The sequence below is a fragment of the Herpailurus yagouaroundi genome, unplaced genomic scaffold (genome assembly GCF_014898765.1).
Source record: "Herpailurus yagouaroundi ecotype Mexico unplaced genomic scaffold, PumYag 162, whole genome shotgun sequence".
Taxonomy (NCBI): domain Eukaryota; kingdom Metazoa; phylum Chordata; class Mammalia; order Carnivora; family Felidae; genus Herpailurus; species Herpailurus yagouaroundi.
Window position 1 is genome coordinate 56,675,220 of NW_024412403.1, and position 24,097 is coordinate 56,699,316.

General features: G+C 38.9%; 1 protein-coding gene and 1 pseudogene across 1 annotated transcript in view; both read right to left on the reverse strand.

Moving 5' to 3' along the window:
• The window catches only part of MORC1 (MORC family CW-type zinc finger 1), a 164,016-nt gene that overhangs the window by 87,755 nt on the left and 52,164 nt on the right, over window positions 1-24,097 (reverse strand). The window contains exons 10-14 of the mRNA XM_040484442.1: window positions 18,989-19,068; window positions 18,194-18,264; window positions 15,738-15,802; window positions 12,355-12,498; window positions 9,930-10,084 (exon numbers count right to left, since the gene is read on the reverse strand). Coding sequence (XP_040340376.1) covers window positions 9,930-10,084; window positions 12,355-12,498; window positions 15,738-15,802; window positions 18,194-18,264; window positions 18,989-19,068 — 515 coding nt within the window. The remainder of the gene's footprint in view (window positions 1-9,929; window positions 10,085-12,354; window positions 12,499-15,737; window positions 15,803-18,193; window positions 18,265-18,988; window positions 19,069-24,097) is intronic.
• On the reverse strand, window positions 2,648-9,448 carry LOC121036445 (ERI1 exoribonuclease 3-like; annotated as a pseudogene).

Here is a 24,097-nt window from a genome sequence, read left to right on the forward strand (position 1 = left end):
TCTGGTTAATTTTTCAGGAGACTTTTAAAACTCAGGAAAAATAATGGGAACTGCCGCAATAACTTACTAAACATTTGCCAAACACCAGTAACTAAAAGAGCAGTTTCACAAAGACTGTGCCTCTTAAAAAGAAATGTAACACCCTCCTAGATGTCAGTTTCATATCTATTCATAGAATGTACAAAGACATCCAGGGAATCAATTAGCCAAGAGGAGAAGTAATAAAATTCAGTCATAAGCTACCAAAGCAAAGCTTTGATGGTTTCAATCAAAATAAGGAAGGCTAAAACAGTTATGAAATCAAAGCACCAGGAAAATCATGAGATGAAGGTGCTTATCAAGTCTCTGACTTCAGGTAGTTCTGCAACTAAACAGATGATTATATTCTATTTTTAAAGATCTCCAGGGGCGCCTGGGTGGCGCAGTCGGTTAAGCGTCCGACTTCAGCCAGGTCACGATCTCGCGGTCCGTGAGTTCGAGCCCCGCGTCGGGCTCTGGGCTGATGGCTCAGAGCCTGGAGCCTGTTTCTGATTCTGTGTCTCCCTCTCTCTCTGACCCTCCCCGTTCATGCTCTGTCTCTCCCTGTCCCAAAAATAAATAAACGTTGAAAAAAAAATTTTTAATAAAAAAAAGATCTCCTGAGACAGAAATTACATATCTATTCTCTGGATATTGTAAATCATGCCTCCAGCTCTGTTGAAACTGTCCTGTTCATCATTACCCCTCATTCTTAGCTAAGTTAGATATCAGACCTTTTGTAAGCTGATCCATGTGTAACTGCTGATCATTTATATTCTTGATGGAATCTCTCAGGGATGGCAAACTGGTTTCAACGAAAAGACCAACTCCAATCAGCTGGAAGTGATACCTGTATGCTCTTGTGAAGGGTCATGAAGCCAATGGCCACTTAGAAGGAAGAACTGCCATTACGGCTTAGAGAATCTGTGAGGCACGTATGAGAGCTGCTACGTATCCAGTTTTCCAAGTACTCTATTTGAATTGAAGGACAGCAAAGCAAGATGTCTTCAGTGGTGGCGAAGGTGCTTACAGCCCCATTCTCTCTCAGGTCTTCTGGCTGGTGTGAAGTGGGTTGGGCAAGTCTTACTTTATGGGGACAGTCAGTGGCAGAAGTAAGTGGCAGCTACAGCAAGAATGTTTCCACTTCACTCTACTGTGAGCACAGTAGGTTCCAGGGCAAAGCTCCAGGAATCTGAGGAATTGGTCCAACTCCCTGGAAGTGTCAACTTCACTACCTTCACCTGGCAACACAGCATCATTTCCTCTCGTTGCATATCAGTGCTTTCCCATGAGGATCTCCTCAAGCTGCAAAATAATTTCAGAACACTACCCCCCAAACTGAGAAAATACACGATGAAAAAGAAAACTGAATTCAATAACACTTCTGTGTGATTCTGTATTTTACTACACACAACTACATCTATACATGTTTGAAAAACTGTAGGGGTGCCTGTGTGGCTCAGTTGGTTAAGCATCCAAAATTGGGCTCAAGTCATGATCTCATGGTTCATGGGTTCGAACCCTGCGTCATGCTCTGTGCTGACACCTCAGAGCCTAGAGCCTGCTTCAGATTCTGTGTCTCCCTCTCTCTGCCCCTCCCCTGCTCATGCTCTCTCCCTCTCTCTCAAAATAAACTAATATTTTAAAAATTCATAAAAAAAAAAACAACCTGTAGCATATGGATGTGTGAGGTATAATGCCATTTTAGACAATTATTGGTAGACAGGAATTCAAACATTCCAAATAATACTCTAAAATCCCCTAGGACTCTCTGGCTCCTAGTTTAGAAACATACCATTCTGTGCACTGGGTACTAGAAGAAAGAGGGTCAGAAGCCTTATGACAACAAGCCTTCAAAAACAAGACTGAGAAAAGTTAGGTTTCTTCTGTTTCTTCCCTCAAGAAGAAATAACTTTTACTTTCTCTTTTTAAGTTATATTTTTATTTAACTATTTTCAATGATTTTCTTTGGATATACTCAGCTTTTTTAATCCCCTCTATGATGGGGAAATTAACATTAGACATAGTAATCTAACCTAAAGTATATTCCTAGAGTTATGTGTCATTATGGGCAATATAGCCCAGTCAGCCAGCTCACTCTCCTCAATATCTGTGTTAGTAAGTTTATCTTTCTACCAGGACTCACTTTAGTCAGACATATACAAAGCCCACTGACTTAATGTTCTCAAAAATCTAAAGATTCAAACTTACTTTTCTTTTTTCTCGTTTCCCCAACTTTATTTAGTGGCACGTTCACAGTGGGGATGGGGGTAGACACAAGGTAGGGCCTGATCTGTCCTGGAGCCCAGGGGCACCACACACTACAGATGGGAGGAGGCACAGCAGGGGGCCTTGTGGCCCCAGTAGAAGCCTGTGTACCAGGGAGGAGGCAGTAAGTACCTGGGTCCCTCAAGCCCATGCCCACAATGGGAGGGGCTAATACTGGACTGAGGTTGAGGGGAAAGGATAGGGGACACAAAGTGTCTGCTCCAGAGGGGCCAAGTGACCAAGCCCTTACCCAAGGCACAAGCCCACAGGGCAGGCTGGGGCCACTCTGGACATAGAGCTACACCATTCTCCCTTTTCCTCTCTGGTGAGGGAAAGAAGGATTGGGGGCTGGGCCAAGCATCTACCCTGTCCTGCCCCATCCTGTCCTTAGCCAAACAGAATTTGTTTGATATCTATTGACAATGACCCCTTGATATGCAAGTGTCTCCATGATGTTGGCAATGTTCTTGCAGTCATCAATGCTGCCATGGGCCCTGCCTGTATGTCTATGTCTGTTTATGTCTAGAAGTCCATCGTTGGGCCAGCAGCCTATGGTGAAGGTGTAAGCCTTTTTCAGATTAACCCGCTGCTGGAAGTAATCTGCCATTGGCAAGCTCAAGTACTGGCACCGGCCCAGAAGCGTGACTTTCAAGTCCCATCCTCCACGGGTGACAAAACTGATTTGACGTTTGGATCTAAGAGGCCTTCTTTCTCCATCCACTCACCGACCCTCTCCAGCACTTGTTGCAGGCTGGGCTGACCACCCACTATGGCTCGAATAATCCCTGGGAGCTCTCTGTACAGAAGGGGGTAAACTGTGGATGGACCATGGGCTGGACCTGGTCAATCTCCACGGTCTGACCATTTAGCTTCAGCATGAGGAATTCGATGATTCTCTCCACATACTCTGACCCTGGCCATTCAATCTACTTTTTTTTGTTAATACAACTTATGTTTTTTGTTTGTTTGTTTTTAATTTTTTTTTTAACATTTAGTTATTTTGAGACAGAGAGAGACAGAGCATGAACGGGGGAGGGGCAGAGAGAGAGAGGGAGACACAGAATCGGAAGCAGGCTCCAGGCTCTGAGCCATCAGCCCAGAGCCCGACGCGGGGCTCGAACTCATGGACCGCGAGATGGTGACCTGAGCTGAAGTCGGACGCTCAACCGACTGAGCCACCCAGACGCCCCAATACAACTTATGTTTAATTCTTACTGTGTTGTTTTAAATTCACTCATTAAGATGCAACCTACTCTTCTTTACTAGGCACACATAAGCAGACTGAGGTCTTGCTTCTGGTATGGCAGGGGAAATCAGACTGTAAGAATAAGAGTGTATTTAATTCCAGAAAAAGAAGGGTACTAGACTTTTTAGTATTTTATTTGCAATATAGGTGAGATCCTCTGAGATATTTTAGCATGAAAATTCATTGTAGATGCAAAAAATGTCATTATCATGATAATACTATAAGTGCAGTCAGAAAGAAAAGGAAGCATAAGTACTGTCAATGGTGATAATTTCAATTACCAGGTGAAAGCAGTGTAAATGGATTAAATCTACGAATGTGATTTTTTTTAAACAGAAATCAATCCAATGAACTCCTGAACCATCCTGTTATTTGCTGAGAGCTGGCATGAAGTAATGATTTTAAACAGAGTACATATTCATGCCATACAAGTCAGGCAAATGTCTATATCATTTTTTATTGTTTTAATTTTCTCTCTCATCAAGTATGGATTTCTGTTGTTCCTGTCAAATAGTAAAATTACAAACTAACTTAGGTGACCAAGTGGAAGATGAAAAAAGTTTTAGAAGTATCAGAAGCATGAGAGCTAGTAAGTGATAAAAATATGATAGAACAGATTCTGGAACTCCTAATGGATCTGAGCACTGATTATTAACTGCTAATGTCATTAAAAAAGAGAGAGACCCAGGCAACCTGATGGTAGAACACACTACTATATATGAAGCATCTTGACAAAAACCAACCAAACCAAAAAACACCACATCTAAATTTGGCCAAGCTGCTAGATTCTACCAATTTGCAAAAAAATCAACAGCATGAAAGAAGCCGTTAAACCACACCCAGTAATGCAGCGAGCAAAATTTATATGTGAAAACTACAAAACAACCAGCCCAGTTTTTCTTACAAATAAATTTCAAGGAAAAACAAGAGAGAAAAAGAAATATGAGAATGGTTAAGAGGGACTATGAGTTATACTATGACAGCAGATACTTAGAAATGTAACAACAGACTGGATATTTTAGGCTATTAAGGAAGTATTGATAATTTTAAGTGTTTTTGTATTGTTATGTTTTTAAATAGAGTTCAAAAATACATGATAAATCCATTTAATATAATTATATAATGTCTGGAATTTTCTTCATAATCTAGTTGTTGAAGAGCAGGTGGGAATATAAATGAAACTTGTCTGCCCAGGAATTGATAACTGTTGAGAGTGGATGATGCATTTATGGGTTTCATTATAATATTCTCTTTAATTCTGTCCAATTTCATAATCTCCCGTATACATTAGTTTGCTAGGACTGCCACAGCAACAACAACAACAACAAAAACATACTGGGTGGCTTAAACAATGGAAACTTATTTTCTCATAGTTGTAAAGGCTAGAAGTCCAACTTCAAGACGTGGGAAAGTTTGGTTTCTTGTGAGTCTTATCTCCTTGGCTTGCAGATGGTCACCTTCTTGCTGTGTCCTCACGTCATTTTTTCTCTGCACACACCCACCCCTGGAGTCCCTTTGTCCAAATTCCCTCTTCTTATAAGAACACCAGTCAGACTGGTTTAGGGTCCTCTCTAATGGCCTCTTTTTTAACTTAATCACCTCTTCAAAGGCTCTGTCTCCAAATATAGTCACATTCTGAGATACTGGGGGTTAGGGCTAAAACATGAATTCTGAGGAAACAATTCAGTCTGTAATACCAAAACGAGAAATTTAAAAATATAACATACGATACTGAGAATATTATATTTTTAAATGAAATAGAATACATACAATCTGTAACTTCAAAAACTGAATAAAAAAAGAGGTATGAATTATTTCTGGATCTATATCTCCAAACAAACTTCTCTCATAGTCTCACCTTTCAATATTTTTATAGACCTCACTCAACATGTATCCCTAGCAGAAATGCTGCATTTCATTTTTCTTGTAGTGCCTTTCTGAGATCTTACAGACTGAAGTATAGCATAAGAGAAACAATATTTATCATGAGCAGCCAGCTAGATCTACTTACTAAAGTGTTAAGGACTGAATGTTTGCATCCCCACTAAAGTCATATGCTGAAATTTAATCCCAGTGTGATAGTACTTGGCAGTGGGGTCTTTGGGAGGTGATTAGGTCATGTGAGTGGATCCCTCGTGATGGGAATAGTGTCCTTATGGGAGGCCAGAGAGCTAGCTCACTCTCTTTCCACCATGTGAGAATACCAGGGGAAGTCAGCAGTCTGCAAATTGGAAGAGGGCTCTTGCCAGAATCCAACCATCCTGGGACCCTGATCTTGGGATTTCCAGCCTCCTGAACTGTGAGAAATATATTTATGCTGTTCATAAGCCACCAGTTTATAGGATTTTTGCTATAGCAACCCAAACTAAGGTGTAAGCATTGTTTTCTAAAGAAACTATTCACCTAACAAATATTATCTCTCATTTTCAGAATTATACACAAACCAAGGTGTATAGCCTATGACCTAGGTGATATGACCTAGGTGATAGCCTAATTAGGAAGAATTTTAATTGATTAATTGCCTTTATCCAGTATCTCATTTCTACCTCAGGGGAGGTCATCAGTAGAAGGCCAAGTGTTTGATTTTCCTCTCCTTCCTGTGCAACAGGATTTAAAGGAAATCATAGAGAAAATACTAGCCAAACTTATCTGGAAAAATAGCATATTAATTAGAAGTCAACATTAGATTCCAAAAAAGGTAGTGATAACCTGAAAGGATGGGCTTAATAAGGTGACAGCATGTAATAGGACTAAATGTATGATTCTACTCAGAGGTCCAAAACCACTGGGGAAAAAAGATAAGAGATGTATGTATGGCTTAATAAGAATACATATTAAAAATTTTATTGGGAATTCTCATTGGCAATAAAGACACTGAGGGTCAATAATGTGCTTACTGAGAGTTAACATATTAGGTTCATCAACAGAATTATGACTTAAAAGAAAGGGATGATGATCTCATTTTATTCAAGGCTGGGTTTTCCTCTGAAATTTTTGTGTCTAGGTGGCAAGCACACTTTATAGAGTATAACATGAAAATGGTGAATATATGTAACACCATATCAAGTCAAGAACAGCAACAGAACTTGGAAATGTTAGGATAAAACAAGACTGAAGAGAGACAGAAAGCTTGTCTTCAAAAGGCTGTCATTTAGAAAGGTTTTAGGCCTATCCTTCATGGCCCCAAGAGGGAAAAATGATGTTGGCCTGGCTAACTCCTTCTCATCCTTGGGGAAATATCACTTCCTCCAGGCCTTCTCTGGCTTTCGAGCAATGGTGTCTGCAGCACCTATTCTTCTCTGTTGGGCACCAATCCTTCTTCTAAGTGTCAAATCATGGTAGCCTTGTTAGACTGCAAATTCCCAGAGAGGCTGGAGTCCTAGAACACTCCATGTCTACCACAGATGAGTGAATGAAACAACACGTGAGAAAGAGATTTGGCTCTGATATTAAAATGTATTTTCTAATACAGCTGTGCAGAGATTCACGGGCTGCCTCAAGAAGTAGTCATTTTTCTTTCAGAGGAAACCCCCACTCAGGCTTAAAATGGCAGTCCACTTGCCTGGGGCAGGCCTGGGTGGGGTAGAAGGGATTAAAGCATCAGGGAGGTGACTGGCTTATATGATTTTTAGCCTCCTTGCCAACCTAAGGCCTCATGGTCTGAATTCTTCTAGGAAAGGTGATGCTTATTATGTCACAGGTTTCACTTAGCACATCAGCTCTATTCTGATCCATTCTGGCAAAGTTTTGTGATAAATTTTGACGTAATTGCTTCTGTTCAAACCCAAATTTCATTTGCTGTTTCTCTCTAACTTTTCCTTCTTTTTATTTCCCTACTCCAAACAGCTGATGGTTAACGTTTCCATTTCACTGTAAGGATGCATAACGCTTCAGAAAACACAGTAGCAGACAATGAGGTGAGGTCAGACTCAGAAAAATATTTCCGAGGTTCTCAGCACCATCTGTGCCAAACATAAATGCAGATTTGATAAATGACACAAAGTCATTTCCCTTTCTGCCGATTTGATTTTTACAAGGCCCCAATTTTCTATAGAAACAGACCAGATTTATAGCAAACACAAAGACTGTATCTTTTATTTATAGGGCAAAAATCTACCCAAGTACTTTTCATCAAATTTGTATGCCCTCTAATACTGGCTTTTAGAGTATTAGTCAAGCATTAGATGACTTTGGTTATTCCTGTGGGAATGAATACACAAGGTCAATCTCCTCAGCACAGTTCCTGAGACTACCAATTCTGACCTTGATTACTTGGTTCAGTTCAATAAGGAAATTTGGGGATGAGATTGTCAGATAAGTGAATAAATACACATGCTCACTATCCTTTCTCTACTCCCTGACTTCCTTCTAGAGGAACGTCTTTTGTAAAAGTGCCCCAGCCCTAAATCAATTTGTAGACAGCCATGGAATCGGGAAAACAACCTGGTATTCACTAATAATAATTAAAATAGAAACATAACTTATTTTGAATCTCAGTACATCCATTGAGACATTTCTGAAAAATGAGGTTGAGATAAAGATGGGGAGTTATACAAGGGGTGGGGGAAGCAGGCAAGTGACACCCAGAAGTTGAGATTACAGTTGTTAGGAGGACACCCCCACAGCAGGAAAAGGGGCTTCGAGAGAGCCCTCCCCGAAACAGGACTCAGTACAACAGTCCTGAGGAAGTGTGGGCTGGATGGAGATGATGCCTATCACCTTGAATTTCCATGCCTCTTTCTGAGGGCTTCGTTCCTTAGTCCAAGGATGAGCAAGGGAGATTACAGAGAGCATATGAGGAGAATTGGAGGAGTTACACACTTTTCAAATGCTTAACATTTTTTTCTATTCCAAGATAGCATTTGAGGACCAGACAGTAGATCCTGGATTTATACCTCACTCTGAATATCCTTCTGTTTTCTACAGCTTTAAGCAAAACCCACCAAATAAGGTACTCATTCCTACATTTAGTAGAACTTCAGACATGGCTCTGAGAAAAAAAGACATGTGGACAACGTACGTCTGTGCTGACATGTAGTTCCTGCACTCTTCAGAGCAGTGCCTCTCCAACTCTAACGTGCCTACAAATCATGGCCATGACTGCTAACACATGAATTTTCATCCAGTAAGTCTGAGATGCTGCATTTCTCACAAGCTCTCAGATGATGCTGATGCTGCACACTCAGAGAAGGTTTTAGACCATGACAAGAAAATCCAGCTTTGGCAGGAAATCTGTGCCCACACCTTTATTCACACTCCTATGTTTCTCCCCTGACTTCCTGTAGTCTTTTCTATTTCACGGCTGTAAGAAAATTTTAGGGCAAAGCGAAGTGAGTACAAAAGAAAAGGAAATATTCTAAAATCATAACCTCAAGGAGAGCAGTAAGATTTTAAGTTGTCTCAAGGGTAGAGACATAATTTGTGATATGCATGAATTATACATACTTCATGCAAATCATGGAACAACTACACAGTAGCCTGTCTATTTTTTTCCATAAACGAAGCCCTATGTCTGCATAACTTAAAGGAAGTTTATTTCATTAATGCACAGCATACCATCTCATTTTTCAGGTATCTCTGGAGACTGAAGTGGTCTGAATAAGCCAAATTTCCCAGACAACCAAAGTTTATCTTAAGTATCCAATTGTATTTATTTAAATGATGTTTAATCGAACTCTTTTTGAATTCACATATTCAAGACTTGTTAGCTATACAAAACAAGGTTTAACACACATGCACAATTATCCAGGGTAAACAGTGATTATGCTACGGCAGGAAGTAACAGCGCTATGGGAGCTACTCAGGTCTGTAAGGAACAATGTGCTCCTGTACAGTAGAGTCGTAGAATGGCCTCTGAGGCCTACCCAAAGCAAACTTCTGCTTCTTTCCTCCATGATCAGCTCTAATACTGCTCATTGCCCTCCTCTTACAAGTTTTTGATCTGCTGCTTTATTTTTCACATAATATTCTGGGAAAGATTCTGAGACCAGCTTCCTTCTCATTTCCCATATTTTTATTATTATATCATTATTATTATATTTTTTAAAACTTCTTTATTTTGAGAGAGAGGGAGTGCGCACACACACAGGCAGGAGAGGAGCAGAGAGGGAGAGACAATCCCAAGTAGGCCCCGTGCCCTCAGCTCAGAGCCTGATGAGGGGTTTGAACCCATGAACAGTGAGATCAAGACATGAGCCAAAACCATGAGTCAGACGCTTAACCGACTGAGCCACCCAGGAGCCCTATTTTATTATTATTATTTTAATAAATAAAAAGAGCTCTTTTACAGGGCTTTGGGCTACTGGTTGTCTAGGTCACTGCAATCATTCCAAATTAAAGAAATTACACAAGTTGATTCCCCACTGACCATCTCTTATTATGACTACTGAATACTCACTGATCCCGGTGTCCTTACAGTACTGCACCAAGTACTGCCCCATGACTCTCAGCAGATGATTATACTCTTGGACATTGAGAAATTCCTGCTTATTATGGGATGGCTCCATGATCTCCAAGGGTATATTAACAATTCCAACCACGCCTGCACCAAGTCTAGAAGAATAAATACATTAAAAAATTCTGAAAAATTTAGCTAAGGAAAAAGAAAATGCAAATATGCCATGGTCTTTTGAAATCAAAATTTTTTCCACATAAATTTATTGGGTCTGGACCATGTCAAAGTTTAACAACTTATGATATAATTGTATTTTGTTACATAAATCTGTAGTAATCGTGGGTGTGTTTGGTCTCATAGTAAAGAAAAAATCTAATGCACTGTTACTAAATTAACATGACTTTTTTTTCCAAACCTAAAGGTACAAGAGGAGGTGTTTTAGCATGAGACACCACTAACAATGCTTTGCTGAAATAAACTGACATAACCCTCTTCATGATCTGGCCAGAGTCAATTTCTCCATCCTCATTTCATGGCAGGTTGGGTTCTTCCCTGTCATTGCAGAGGTCCATGGGGTGTTCAATGAATTCTACTAAGGGAACATAAGGGCCAGATTATCCTAGAAAGTGACAGGTATCTGCCTGTTAGTCTGATGAATAAATTCAGTGTTTTTCAGATTTTTAGCAACTTACGATATATATAACCAGGATATTTCTGCTTAGTGACAGAATATTCTGCCTGGTTTCCCTGTTTTGGGAAAGAACATCCAGTTGTCTAGTTCTTCCAAGGCTCCCAACTGCCCTTAGCAAGGCACACAAATCAAGCCTTCCTAATGTAGTGCTGCTACCTTACTATGTGTTTCACTACTTTCCCCTGCCACCCTGCCCTCCCTTAACTATTGATTCCCTAAGCCTAAATTTGGGCATCATTTCTTCCAGGAAGTGTGACTCAACTTCCCCCAGTTTGGTTTACTACTCTTCCCAAGTGCTCTTTTTGCACCTCATGCTTGCCTGTAGCACATATTCATCCGTCTATCTGTCCATCCATCCATCCATCCATCCATCCCGGTTCAGGATGGATGCATCCTATTCCAGAAACTGGGAATACAGTACTGAATAAGAAAAATAAGGCCCCTGTCTATAAAGTTTCTCTTCTATTGAGGGGTAACAGGCAGTAAGGGTGACCAGATCATTTCAGATGGTGATAAGTGGTAGGAGGAAAACAAAGCAGGTGCTATAACTTGTGCAGAGTAACAAGGGGGAGGGGCCAATGGCAGCAGCTGACTTTATTAGACAGTGCAGGAAGACCTTCCTGTGGAGGGGACTTTAGTTAAGTGCCTAAGTAACACACTCAGGCCAGCAGTAAGGAGATCTGAGGACAGAAGATTCAAGAACCAAGGCTGTAAGACAGGAGTGAGCTTAGGATATGTGATACACTGGAAGCTGGCTGGTGTGAGGAGAATGTAGTGAAAGGGTGGGTACAGGTGGGCCATCACAGGGCCAGGCAGAGGCCAGATCACTGGAAGACCATAGTAACCAGTTCTATTCTATATCCATTGGTGTTTTAAGCAAGAGAATAAACTAATTTTTTTAAAGATCATTCTTACTGTTGCCACATAATATGAAAAATATGTATTTATATACTTGTTCCTTTCACTGGACTATAAGTTCTTTGCCAAAGGGTAGGAGGTTTTCACCATCTTGTGTGCAGAGCTTAGTACAGTGCCTGGCACATGACACTGCAGTTCAAGTGTTTGTTGAGTGAACAAATGAATGAACTGCTAATTCCTAGAGAGTGAGAAATAAGATGAAAAATGGTCCCCTGAGCCCATTCTATTAATCACAAGAATTCTGTTTGACCCCTGATCCATTTTACTGGTCACAATTACCCTGTCTGACTGTCTACATAATTCATGAAAGCAGCACATGGAGTTTTGGACCATCAGGAAAGCACCAGAATGTATTACTCTGGAATCCAAATAGGTTAGAGAGGGTTAGTAATACACGCTCAAGCAGGTAACTGCCAAGAACTCATATACATAAAGGTTGCACAAAATGTTAACAGGGTTGCTTTATAAGACTATGGATTTTTCTTTCCTAAAATTTCCTTATTATGCTTGTATTATTTTTACATCGGTAAAATATTAAAATCCTAACCTGAGGAGATGGTTCAAGAAATGGTAAAACATCAAGTTTCTCAGGAAATGTATTAGAAAAATTTCCCAAGTGTGCTTTTCCTTCAAGCAGGCATATAGTTGTGCCAATATTATAAATTAGGCATATTAATGCCTGCGCATTGATGGGAAGGGTGAACGGAGGACAGGACACCTGCTCCCATTATGATTAATCACTCATCTAACTCCAAAGACAGAATCTTACCGCAACCTCCCTCATCCTGCCTATGCCTCTGAAAACAAAAATATACTTACAAGGACTTCAGTTTCAACTGTGGGCCCACTTTCTCATGCATTTTGATCAGGCGGTTATTACTGTAAATGAACATCCCAGCTTGGCTTCGATTTTCTATGTTCACTCCAAAGAACAGGCAGAGAGTCCTTGCTTTTTTTAATTCTCTAGCATTATATTTAGAAAAGTTTAAAAAAAGGTTTTTATTAGATAGAAATATATAGTTTACAAACTGCTAATAATTAAACTGAGAAGGTAAACATCAAAGGAACTAAATGTAAAATACCCAGGTATTTTGCAAAACCTAGTGGGTACACTCAATATCTTTGTGTAGCCAAGTATTTTGCATAAACATGATGGCCATACCAGTACCACACAAGCATTCCTAGATTAAAAAACAGCCTTGCCAACTTAAATTTACAAGAACTAGAAAATGCCAAAAGATTTGTGAAATGTTAAGTGGACTAATAGGAACATGCAACATTTTTAAAAAATGATGATTTGACTATTTTAAAATTTCAGTATTTTTTACCCTGGATGTGATTTCTAACTTTCAACGTGTCCCCAAGCCTCTAAATATCCTATATAGATTGGACTATGCCAAAAAATACTCTTTAGCTTTCTCTTTCTCCAAAATCAAAGTTGATAAAGCCAAGTTTACAAGGGCAACAGACATGAGCTCCTGTTTTTCTTACTCTGTCTTGCAATATTATGTTTTATGTGACTTTTCTATTAAAAGTGTAAAAGCAGAAATTGAGACATAGCAGGATATGATAGAAACAACCATAGTAACAGGAAGCTGCTTGGAGCTATGAAAAACACCTGAATATAAGAACTGGAAAGACAGGCTTGGCTTCAAAAACAAACTCATCTCTGTAACAGCTGTGTGACTATGGATGAGTCACTTCAACTTTCTGTCCCATCTGAAAAATGGGAAGAATACCTACCTAGCCATTTGGGATGTCAGGAGGACTAGAAGAAATAATGTCAAGTATAAAGCTGGAACAGATTAGGTGCCTCACCAATGTTATTTTCCTTTCGTACCAAGAATGGTACCAAATATAATTCTTCCCCTCCACCCATCTTGTAGGTCTCATTCCATAAACACAGCTTTTTCTTTTCAAATTATAACTACGTGCCACTATAACTGACATAATATGCTTACTGGACTGGCTAAATACATCTATCATTAAAGGACAAAGAAAAAGTCCTAATTAGCCCTTCTACATGGACATAATATAGGGCACATTAGACTTTATGAGGGAATTATTGACTGGGATTAACATATACATTTTATTTTTTTTTTTAATTTTTTTTTCAACGTTTTTATTTATTTTTGGGACAGAGAGAGACAGAGCGTGAACGGGGGAGGGGCAGAGAGAGAGGGAGACACAGAATCGGAAACAGGCTCCAGGCTCTGAGCCATCAGCCCAGAGCCTGACGCGGGGCTCGAACTCCCGGACCGCGAGATCGTGACCTGGCTGAAGTCGGACGCTTAACCGACTGCGCCACCCAGGCGCCCCTAACATATACATTTTAAAAGCACATACTTGCTGGGTTCAATACATACAAATCACATTTGTTCTCAAAAATGTGTACTCAATATTAAATCCTTACTCTTCAACAAAAAAGAATACTGACTATGTAAGGGACCCCAAAACAGGATGTTGCAGAATATGACAGCATCACTCTGCAACAGTAAATGGCATGCTGATTCTCTTCAAATTTGTAATAAAAGCATTTTGCTATTAAAAAAAAGTTCATACCAACTAGCTGGCATTATTATTAATAAAATATAGGTCGATCACCTTTCATACATACAAATGTAACTACAAACAATTCATCAACCAGAGTTTTCTTTCTCAAGACTTTAAAGAAGGCTTTGCTATAGAAATAGCCTAAGTCAAATGGACTGATGAGTGGAGAAAGAAGTATTCCATATATATATATGTATATATATATATATATATATATATATACACACACACACATATATATATTCCTTATATATACATATATATAATGAAATATTGTCATTTACAATGACATGGATGAAGCAAGAGTATAATGTTAAGTGAAATAAGTCACTCAGAGAAAGACAAATAGCATATTCTTTGATTCATATGTGGCATTTAAGAAACAAAATAAATGAGCAATGAGAAAAAGAAAGAAAGAGACCATCCAAGAAGAAACAGACTCTTAACTATAGAGAACTAAGGGTTACCAGGGGTGAAGAGGGTGAGGGAATGGGTAAAATAGATTCAGGAGTGCACCTGTTGTGACGAGCACCAGGTGTTGAGTGGAGCTGTTGAATCACTCTATTGTACACCTGAAACTCATGTTATACTGTACGTTAACTAACTAGAATTTAAATAAAAACTTAAAAAAAATAGAGGACCTTGTTTTTTTTTTTAATTTTTTTTAATGTTTATTTATTTTTGAGAGAGAGAGAGAGAGAGAGAGAGAGAGAGAGAGCATGAGTGGGGGAAGAGCAGAGAGACAGAGAGGGAGGCACAGAATCAAAAGCAGGCTCCAGGCTCTGAGCTGTCAGCACAGAGCCCAATGCGGGGCTGGAACTCACCAGCTGTGAGATCATGACCTGAGCTGAAGTCGGCCGCTCAACCGACTGAGCCACCCAGGTGCCCCAGAGGACCTTGTTTTTTAATATAGATTTCTATGGATTTATTTAGTACTTATTTTGATAAATGCATAGTTAACACTTCAAATTTAGGTTTGAGGAAAGTTATGGTTATATAGCACGTCATAGTTCACAAACAATAATTCTGGAAACTAGTAATGCTTCCCTAAAAATTAGTTTCTCAAAGTTATCCCAGTTTTCAAAGACTGACCTTACCCAGACAACTCTGATTATTCTCAGTTTAACTTGTTTAACACCCAAGCTGGAGACCAAGTCAACCTTCCAAATGCAAATAATGGTTTTGTAATTTAGGGTTGCTATTTGTATCTTAACTATATATGTGGTACATGTATTTGAAACATTTTCTAAACATCTTAAATTTTATGCAAGTACTAGAAGAGAGAAGAAACCAGAACCAACCCTCCAGAGGGCTGTGTCTGCCAAAGGGCCAAAAAAAAGTAAAGTTGTCAGCTGATCATCTGGGCAGAGTTCACTTCTTCAACAGGACACTGAGCTAATTTTTCACCCTGTATTCAGAAGTTTTAATATTATGTAAACATATGTATGCATGCAAATATATATTTTATAAATACCTTCATTGGTTTTGCGGCTGGGGGATTTTGACCATATTACGCTTAATATAATAAGATGTCATAGGCTGAGAAAGAGAAGTTATCACATTAACCACCAAATCTGCCTCCTCAGAAATCAGAATTTGCTTTATCAAAGTGCAAAGGATTCTGGCAAACAGAAAATCTTACATCATACCTCTGTTTCACTTTAAGAATTGTATGCTTTGCTTCAACATCTTCCAAAGCTTTCTGTAATACATCCTGGAGAAGTACATTTGGTTAGGAGAGAACATAATTCTATTAAATTAATGAAAGCTGAACTGATATTTATTATCCCATTACCCAAATGTTTCACAAGGGTAACAGTGATAGGTCACATTGCCTAATGCAATTGTATAATGGTAGACAATAAATACTTGATAAATGATTCCATTCTAATAGCTAGGGGGACACACCAACTCCTGGCCCATGGTTCCCTTTTTGCACATAATCCAATGTTCTCTGTCTTTTAAAGAGCTATTTCTCCCTGTAATGTCACACTGGCTTTCACACAAACTACACAAAAGCTTGGAAAAGTCATTCCATGTACCTAGACTATGACTGTTGCTTGTGAGAACAACAACAACAACAACAACAACAAAATGCTAAATCACATGATCAAGTACTGTGGCGTCTTTCAGAAAAAAAAAAGTTATTAAAAATTTTTGTCAGTCACCATAAGAAAACATCTTCTTTATTATCAAGTTCCAGATACCCTTGATACTCCGCAAGTTTTTCCCTTTATAGGATATCCCATCCCTAGGCTTTCTCCCTTTCAGAGTACCTGAATACCAATGCCCACCTGTCTTTCTTGTCTTCTCTTAATTTGATATACTGGCTCATTCACTGCCCTATCTCTAGTACACTAACTCTAACCAGGCAGAAAAGAAATAATGCATTATTATAATTTCACAAATAATAACAGATTTTTAATGTGCTCCATCTACCTGATGTAAAAGATGGGCATCTCATTTGGTGAATATACCACTGACTGAACATTATTTTCACTGACTTTAAAGTAAAAGCAAATGGTAACTGATTTGTAAGTATTTCACTTCAAATTCAACCACTCAACTGCCTAGAGGAATTTAAGAGGTCAAAAGCCAAGGTCATTCTGCTTTGCTCTCTTTGCCCAGCAACAAAGCAAGATGGTCAAAGACCCCCCCCCCCTCCCGTCAATGCACTTAGAGCATAAAGAGGCAATGAGAGGTAAGCCGAAGGCAAGAAGAAAGAAAGGTCCTGACCCATTAAAAAGCATCTGCTTCTCTTGTTTCTCAAACACACAAAGCCAAGGAAATTGATTTCTTTGAGACAAAATAAAAAAAAGCTTAAACCTTTCTTTAAAAATCAATAACAGTAAGATAGGTCTACATTTACTTTAAAATAAGTGAAAAGAAAAAAGTAAGAGAATTTTGGGAAGGCCATAGGTAGCTTTGGGACATTATCACGTGCTACTCTTTGATTTCATTCCCTATTCATGATCATTTGATATGAGAGAGCTCTTTATCAAACTCAGCCCTGGTCCTTGAAAGTTTAAGGGCGAATCACGGAAAGGATTCCTACACTGAGTCTGAAGAAGAGAATGAAGGAAAAGTGAAGTAAAGCATTTTTTTTCTCCATATACCTATTTATCCTTTTTTTTAATTTTTTTTTTCAACGTTTTTTTTTTTATTTATTTTTGGGACAGAGAGAGACAGAGCATGAACGGGGGAGGGGCAGAGAGAGAGGGAGACACAGAATCAGAAACAGGGTCCAGGCTCTGAGCCATCAGCCCAGAGCCCGACGCGGGGCTCGAACTCACGGACCGCGAGATCGTGACCTGGCTGAAGTCGGACGCTTAACCGACTGCGCCACCCAGGCGCCCCTGCGCCACCCAGGCGCCCCACCTATTTATCCTTTTATATGCAAGTAAATAAAATGCTGCTTCATAATTTACCCTGGTAGAAAGCTTTGCACCGCATTTTTGGTAAAAACAAACCTACATGTCCTGAAGCAATATTCTTCTTCTTGGTTGCCATGCATTATAATTAATAATAATAGTTCTTTATAACCTATCTTACTCATGGGTGCATTGCAAGGAATATAGAAAATGTTTACGAACTATGTGGAGCAACTCATAAGAAAAAAGCTTTGTAAGCTGGAAGTAGTTATTAATATTCATAATTATAGCACATAATTCCTAGCACCAGAAAAAAGGATGGCTTATTAGTCTTCTCCTTGCGTTTCCCATTTATTCAGGTGCATAGGGAGCAATAATTTGAAAAGATATTTTCAAGGAAACTTGATAGGCTGCTTTTTTCTGCTAGTTTTTCATTATTTTCTCTCTTTCTCATATTACTTTTCTTTTCATTTTAAAGAAATGAGCTGCAGTGCTCTTCCCCACTGTTCCAAATTCACCCCACGTTGCTCATCTTTGCTCAGACTCAGCCTTCTCTCACTGCTGAGTACCCTCTCCTTTCTCTGCATGCCTCTGCTCTGTTTACCTGGGTTAAAATCAACTTAAGCTTCGGAGCTTGTCTGTGTTTATCAGTTTAGGAAGTAAATGATAAGAGACAACTGTGTACAGGAAAAAGCAAATGACACTTGGCCATTTAGGAAGACTATATGTCATACCTTGGCAGAAGACAAAGAAGTTCTGTCAGGCTGGTTTACTGTGATTTGTGCTTGTTTCAATACACGTTCAGCTGGAAGCAGAAGCAAGATAATTACAACATCAGAAAGTTCTTTTAATCAATTTTAAGTGAGCAGTGTGTATATACATTATGACCAGGACCAGTGGGAATGGCTTCCAAATAATAATCTCAGAAAATCCTATGTTTTTTCCACAGCTTTCACACATTCTTGGTGCAGGTAGCCACAATAGGCTTCCTCTTAGATATTATAATTGACAGGGCATAACTATATACTACAAATTAAAGGGTTATGACTGAATGTTCGGCTGACTAAAAACTCTCTACAATCTGTGAAATATAGATTAAAGTTACTCCTTGCTTTTGGATCGCTGGAAAAATATGGCTTTGTCCTCTTTGGGGGGGGGGGGGCGGAATGAATGTGTAGAACATTCCTTCTTAAAGTGGGTATAAGGCTAGTCTCGAAAATGATCTAACTCGGCATCATGCCAACCAGAGTTTCTAATATATATCAATCTAGTTCCAAGTGTGTATTTGGAATAATAGAAATTAAATAATAATAAGTAAAAATATAATAACATACCTTTAATTAATATGTCATAATTCAACAAAGCCAGAGACAGAAAAATGTGTTATGAAGCTCCTTAGAGGCAGGAGTTCGATTAATTGTGGTCATTCCTACAACGCTATAACAGTATATATCTCAGAATAAAGGTACAATTAATGTTGGCTGAGTGAATGAACAACAATGAGATGTAGGACATAGATAATTACATACCAGTCTTTACTGCTTCTTCCGCCTTTTCAACTTCATTTTTAAATGCTCCTTTAAAAGAAGACGTGACATACAGATACTTTCTGAAAAGAAAAAAAGAACTGATCAAGTCAGGTTATCATTTTAAGGTACATTATACTTAAAGAATATTCTTTTTTTTTTTTTTAATTTTTTTTTTCAACGTTTATTTATTTTGGGGACAGAGAGAGACAGAGCATGAACGGGGGAGAGGCAGAGAGAGAGGGAGACACAGAATCGGAAACAGGCTCCAGGCTCTGAGCCATCAGCCCAGAGCCCGACGCAGGGCTCGAACTCACGGACCGCGAGATCGTGACCTGGCTGAAGTCGGACGCTTAACCGACTGCGCCACCCAGGCGCCCCTAGAATATTCTTTCGAAAGAATATACACTCCAGATATACATATTATGAAGAAAGCCTCACACAGTAAGTTGCATCCAACTAGTCAATCAGCAAACTGTATACCTACGAAGAAATTCCTTGCCTTTCAATACTTGGCAATTTTGCTTTTGGAAGGGAACTTCAGGAGAGAGATAACAAAATTTCTGCCCATACAAATGTTCATTTATACATATAAAATGGGATCATTTTCTTAAAAAGAAAAATTTCTATGCAACTGCTCCATTACCAAAATTTCGAGCTAATATACATAACCCTCTTACTCAGGTCACTGACACTGGATAAACCAGTTCTCCTAGTCTCAAAACAACTATCTCTAACTAAAATGCTCAGAAACATACATTACCATTTCAAACTACCAAAACATATTTTCCACTTTATTGCTCAAGAAGCTTGTTTTCAAAACCTCTTGTTTAGTGAGAGCTCTAGAACAATCAAGGAAAAGGAATAAACAAATAAATAGATAGGTAAATATATATTTATCTCCATAAACTCAGTCAGAGCAAAGCAGAGGTGAGGAAAGCCCTCTGGAATAGAGGTTCACTGAATGCAGATGAAATGTATATCTGTTACAGAGGATTCCTTAAAGTGAGGATTTTTCATAGTGGCTTAAATCATCATCCTGAGAAAAAATTCCAGAATATTGGATTTCAGAATGCTCAAAGCTCTGTACATCTCATTCTGTAACTTTTGCCTTATACCCCTGTGGACTCAGGCGGTCACCATTCTCTGATACCTTCTGTGTTTAGAAAGGCATCAAATGTTCAGCAAGAGGTGGGTAGAGAACTACAGGTATCCCTGAAAGCCAAAATATCCTCAGGCAGGCATTTTCTCAAGCAGAGGGAGAGTCTAAACCTATATGCCCCTGAGTTGATACCAGGGATAAGCAAAATATGGCCCATAGGCCAAAGTGAGCCAGCAGCTTGCTTTTGGCACAGCCTGAGACCTAAGAATGATTTTTCTATTTTTAAAGGAAAAATAAGAATATACAAAAGAGATGGAATGTGATCACATACTTACTATCAGGCCCTTTATAGAAAATGTTTATGAATCCCTGGAATCTATGCTAATAAGCAATGGCTTTTGAATGATAACTTGATCTAGAATTGCATTTATATCTTCTGACTTTCAAATAATGTGTACGATAATGCAAATTCATCACTATACAAACAGGTCACACATAGTTTAAATGTCTGTTAGCTGAAGTCTGTTTATATTTTAAGACTTTCTTCCATTATCTCCACAAATGCAGTACAAATACACTCAAGACAGAACACCATGATTAAGCATTAAGAATTGGACTACCTGGGGGCGTCTAGGTGACTCAGTTAGTTAAGCATCCGGCTCTTGATTTCGGTTCAGGTCATGATCTCATGGTTCATGGGTTCAAGCCCCGCATCGGGCTCTACACTGAGCCTCCTTGGGATTCTGTCTCCCTCTCTCTCTGCCCTCCCCTGCTAGATATCTCTCTCTCTCTCTCTCTCTCTCTCCCTCCCTCCCTCCCTCTCTCCCTCAAAATAAATAAATAAACATTAAAAAGAAAAAAAAAAAAAGAATTGGACTACCCGGATCCCATCCTGTCTGAGTTAAAGTCCTATCTGTGTCCCTTAGTAGTGTAGCACTGGGCACATTATTTCATTTTCTGTGATTCCATTTCCTGTCTATAAGTGGGGATGGTAACAGGGGTATCTATCTCACACGGTTGTCATGAGAACTAAAGGTATCGATAGAGCTAAAGAATTTAGTCAATGCTAGTTTGGGATAAATGTTTACTACACTATTATTGTCTAATATTATCGATTAATATTATATTAAGTACTTGCTCCCTCAATGTAGGCTCTAGAGGGAAAATACATTGGGAATGAAGAAATAAGTAACTAGATAATTTTTTGTTCTCTTAAGACTCTGAAGGATTTATACAAGCTTGTCCAGTTATCTCCCTGAAAAGACTTACTGTTAAAAAATAACCAGGGGCATCTGGGTGGCTTAGTTAGTTAAGTGCCTGACTCTTGATTTCAGCTCAGGTCATGATCTTACTGTTGTGAGATGGAGCCCCACATCGGGCTCTGTGCTGACAGTGCGGAGCTTGCTTGGGGTTCTTCTCTTTCTCCCTCTCTCTCTGCCCCTTCCCTGCTCGTGCTCTCTCTCAAAATAAATAAACTTTAAAATTATTTAAAATTATTTTTAGGGGCGCCTGGGTGGCGCAGTCGGTTGAGCGTCCGACTTCAGCCAGGTCACGATCTCGCGGTCCGTGAGTTCGAGCCCCGCGTCAGGCTCTGGGCTGGTGGCTCAGAGCCTGGAGCCTGTTTCCGATTCTGTGTTTCCCTCTCTCTCTGCCCCTCCCCCGGTCATGCTCTGTCTCTCTCTGTCCGAAAAATAAATAAATGTTGAAAAAAAAATTTAAAAAAAAAATTATTTTTAAAATATTGAAAATAACTAAAAATTATTTAAAACTTAATAATTAAAAAATTATTTAAAAATAAATGTCATCCTATATTCATCTACTTCTATGGTTTCACGAATAGTTCGTTATAATAACTAACTTTGTCTCTTTATTGCTAACTTTAATGTTCATTTTCCAATGAGATTATAGTTAGTCACAAGAAAGGAACACTCATAAAATCTAAAGTAAGGTAATTCTCAGTTTTTTCCCTTGATTTTCTTTCACAATGAACATTATTAAGTCATAACCTAGGTGTATTTCAAATCAGTCTCTAAGACATTTAGACAACAGCAAAACCTAAGTTTTAAAGCAAAAAAATTATTGGGTCTCTATATACTGCAATTGCCATTTGTTTTTTAAAAATCACATATTAATCACATACTTAATCTGGTTTGAATCATTCATTTGAAGTCACTTTTTTTAAACTAAAGTGAAATTAAGGAGAAGCTGAACAATGAAGTGATCCTTTAAAGATGATATGAATTAAACTATTTTATAGGTCATATTTTATAGCATTTCACAGACTCCATGCTTCATGCTTATACCCTAGAAAGTAAAAGTGGCACAAAAGAATGCCAACTATGCATTAGTGCTCAATTTTAAACAACAAAGACCAAAACAACATGTGCTCTGTTTGCAGTTTGTGTCACTGAGACAACCTGGTCCCAGATGATCTGAAACATCTCACATGATCTGCATACTTTCATAGTTTAAATTTTACAATTGTACATAACAATTACAAAAAGCTAACAATGAAATATATATTCTTGTGCAAGTTCAGTGTGATGAATCTGCCCATTCCTATAAAGGAAACAATTTTCAGTCAAATCCTCATCCTTAACTGGAAGTCTACCTCAGCCAGACACTTCTAATTTTTCCTACTGGTAGACTCTTGCAGATAAAAATGCCTTTAAGGGGCACCTGGGTGGCTCAGTTGGTCAAGCATCCAACTCTTGGTTTGGGCTAAGGTCATGATCTCATGATTTCGTGAGTTCAAGCCCCTGCGTCAGGCTCTGGGCTGGCAGCAAGGTGCCTGCTTGGGATTCTCTGTCTGTCTCTCTCTCTCTCTCTGTCCCTCCCCCACTCATGCTGTCTCTCTCTCTCTCAAAATAAACAAATAAACTTAAAAAAAAAATTCCTTTAAAACCCAGAGTAATGTATCCCTTGGAGGATAAGGAAGAGAGCCCCTCTGGCTGTCAGCTCCTCCCTCCTTGCAACTGATGGCAGGGGCATGGTGTTCCCTCCAGGACTGGGCCTTCAGTTTCACAGTGGTTAGAATTTTTTCCAAACCCGTCTCCCAAACTTTACTTTTATTTTACACTTCTGCCCACAACCCTAGCCCACAGCCTTCACCTCCACACTGTTTCTGCCTTCTCTCTATACCACCTTGTTTTGCCACCTTTTAGGCCTTCACTCTTCCTCACACGTTTCACTTTCTACCTCTCTGGTTTTTTCCAATGACTGCATTCAAATATTTTATGTTCACTTTCTACATAAAACAATTTATTGAATATTTTCTTCTAAAGGAGCTGAGAAAACATAAAGTCAATGAAAAGCACTGAGAGGCGCCCGGCTGGCTCAGTCGGTAGAGCATGCAACTCTTGGTCTTGGGGCTGTAAGTTTGAGCCCCACGCTGGGTGCAGAAATTACTTAAAAATAAAATCTTTCTAAAAGAAAAAAGAAAACTATTGAGGAAAATGAAAACTAAAACAGTATAAAAGTTTTGCTCCTTAGAATGGTAAAAATGAAAACAGAAAATACGATTAATAACAAGTGTAGATATGGAACCAGACAAAAGGGTGTGAAAATAAATTGGGTCTACTTCTCGGAGGGTAAATTAATGGTGTGCCCATCAAAATTAGTTGTGTACCTATCTTCTGACTCAGAAATTTACTTCTGTGTCTGTTCTACAGAAATAATGGCATATTAGCATAAATATACATCTGTCAAATAATGACCAAACATGTCCTGTAACAATAAAACTTTAGCACTGTAACAATAAAAACTCCAAAAATCTTGAATATATATCAATAAACAGTTAAATAAAGTACTGTATAAAATATTTAATGATGACAGAGAAAGATCTTCAAGAGACAATTTGTAAGTGAAAAGAGCAAGTTGTATATAAATTTTATGTTTTTTCTTTAAAGTTTATTTATTTATTTTGATAGAGACAGACAGTGCCAGTGGGGCAGGGGCAGAGAGAGAGATAGAATCCCAAGCAGGCTCCATGCTGTCAACGCAGAGCCAGA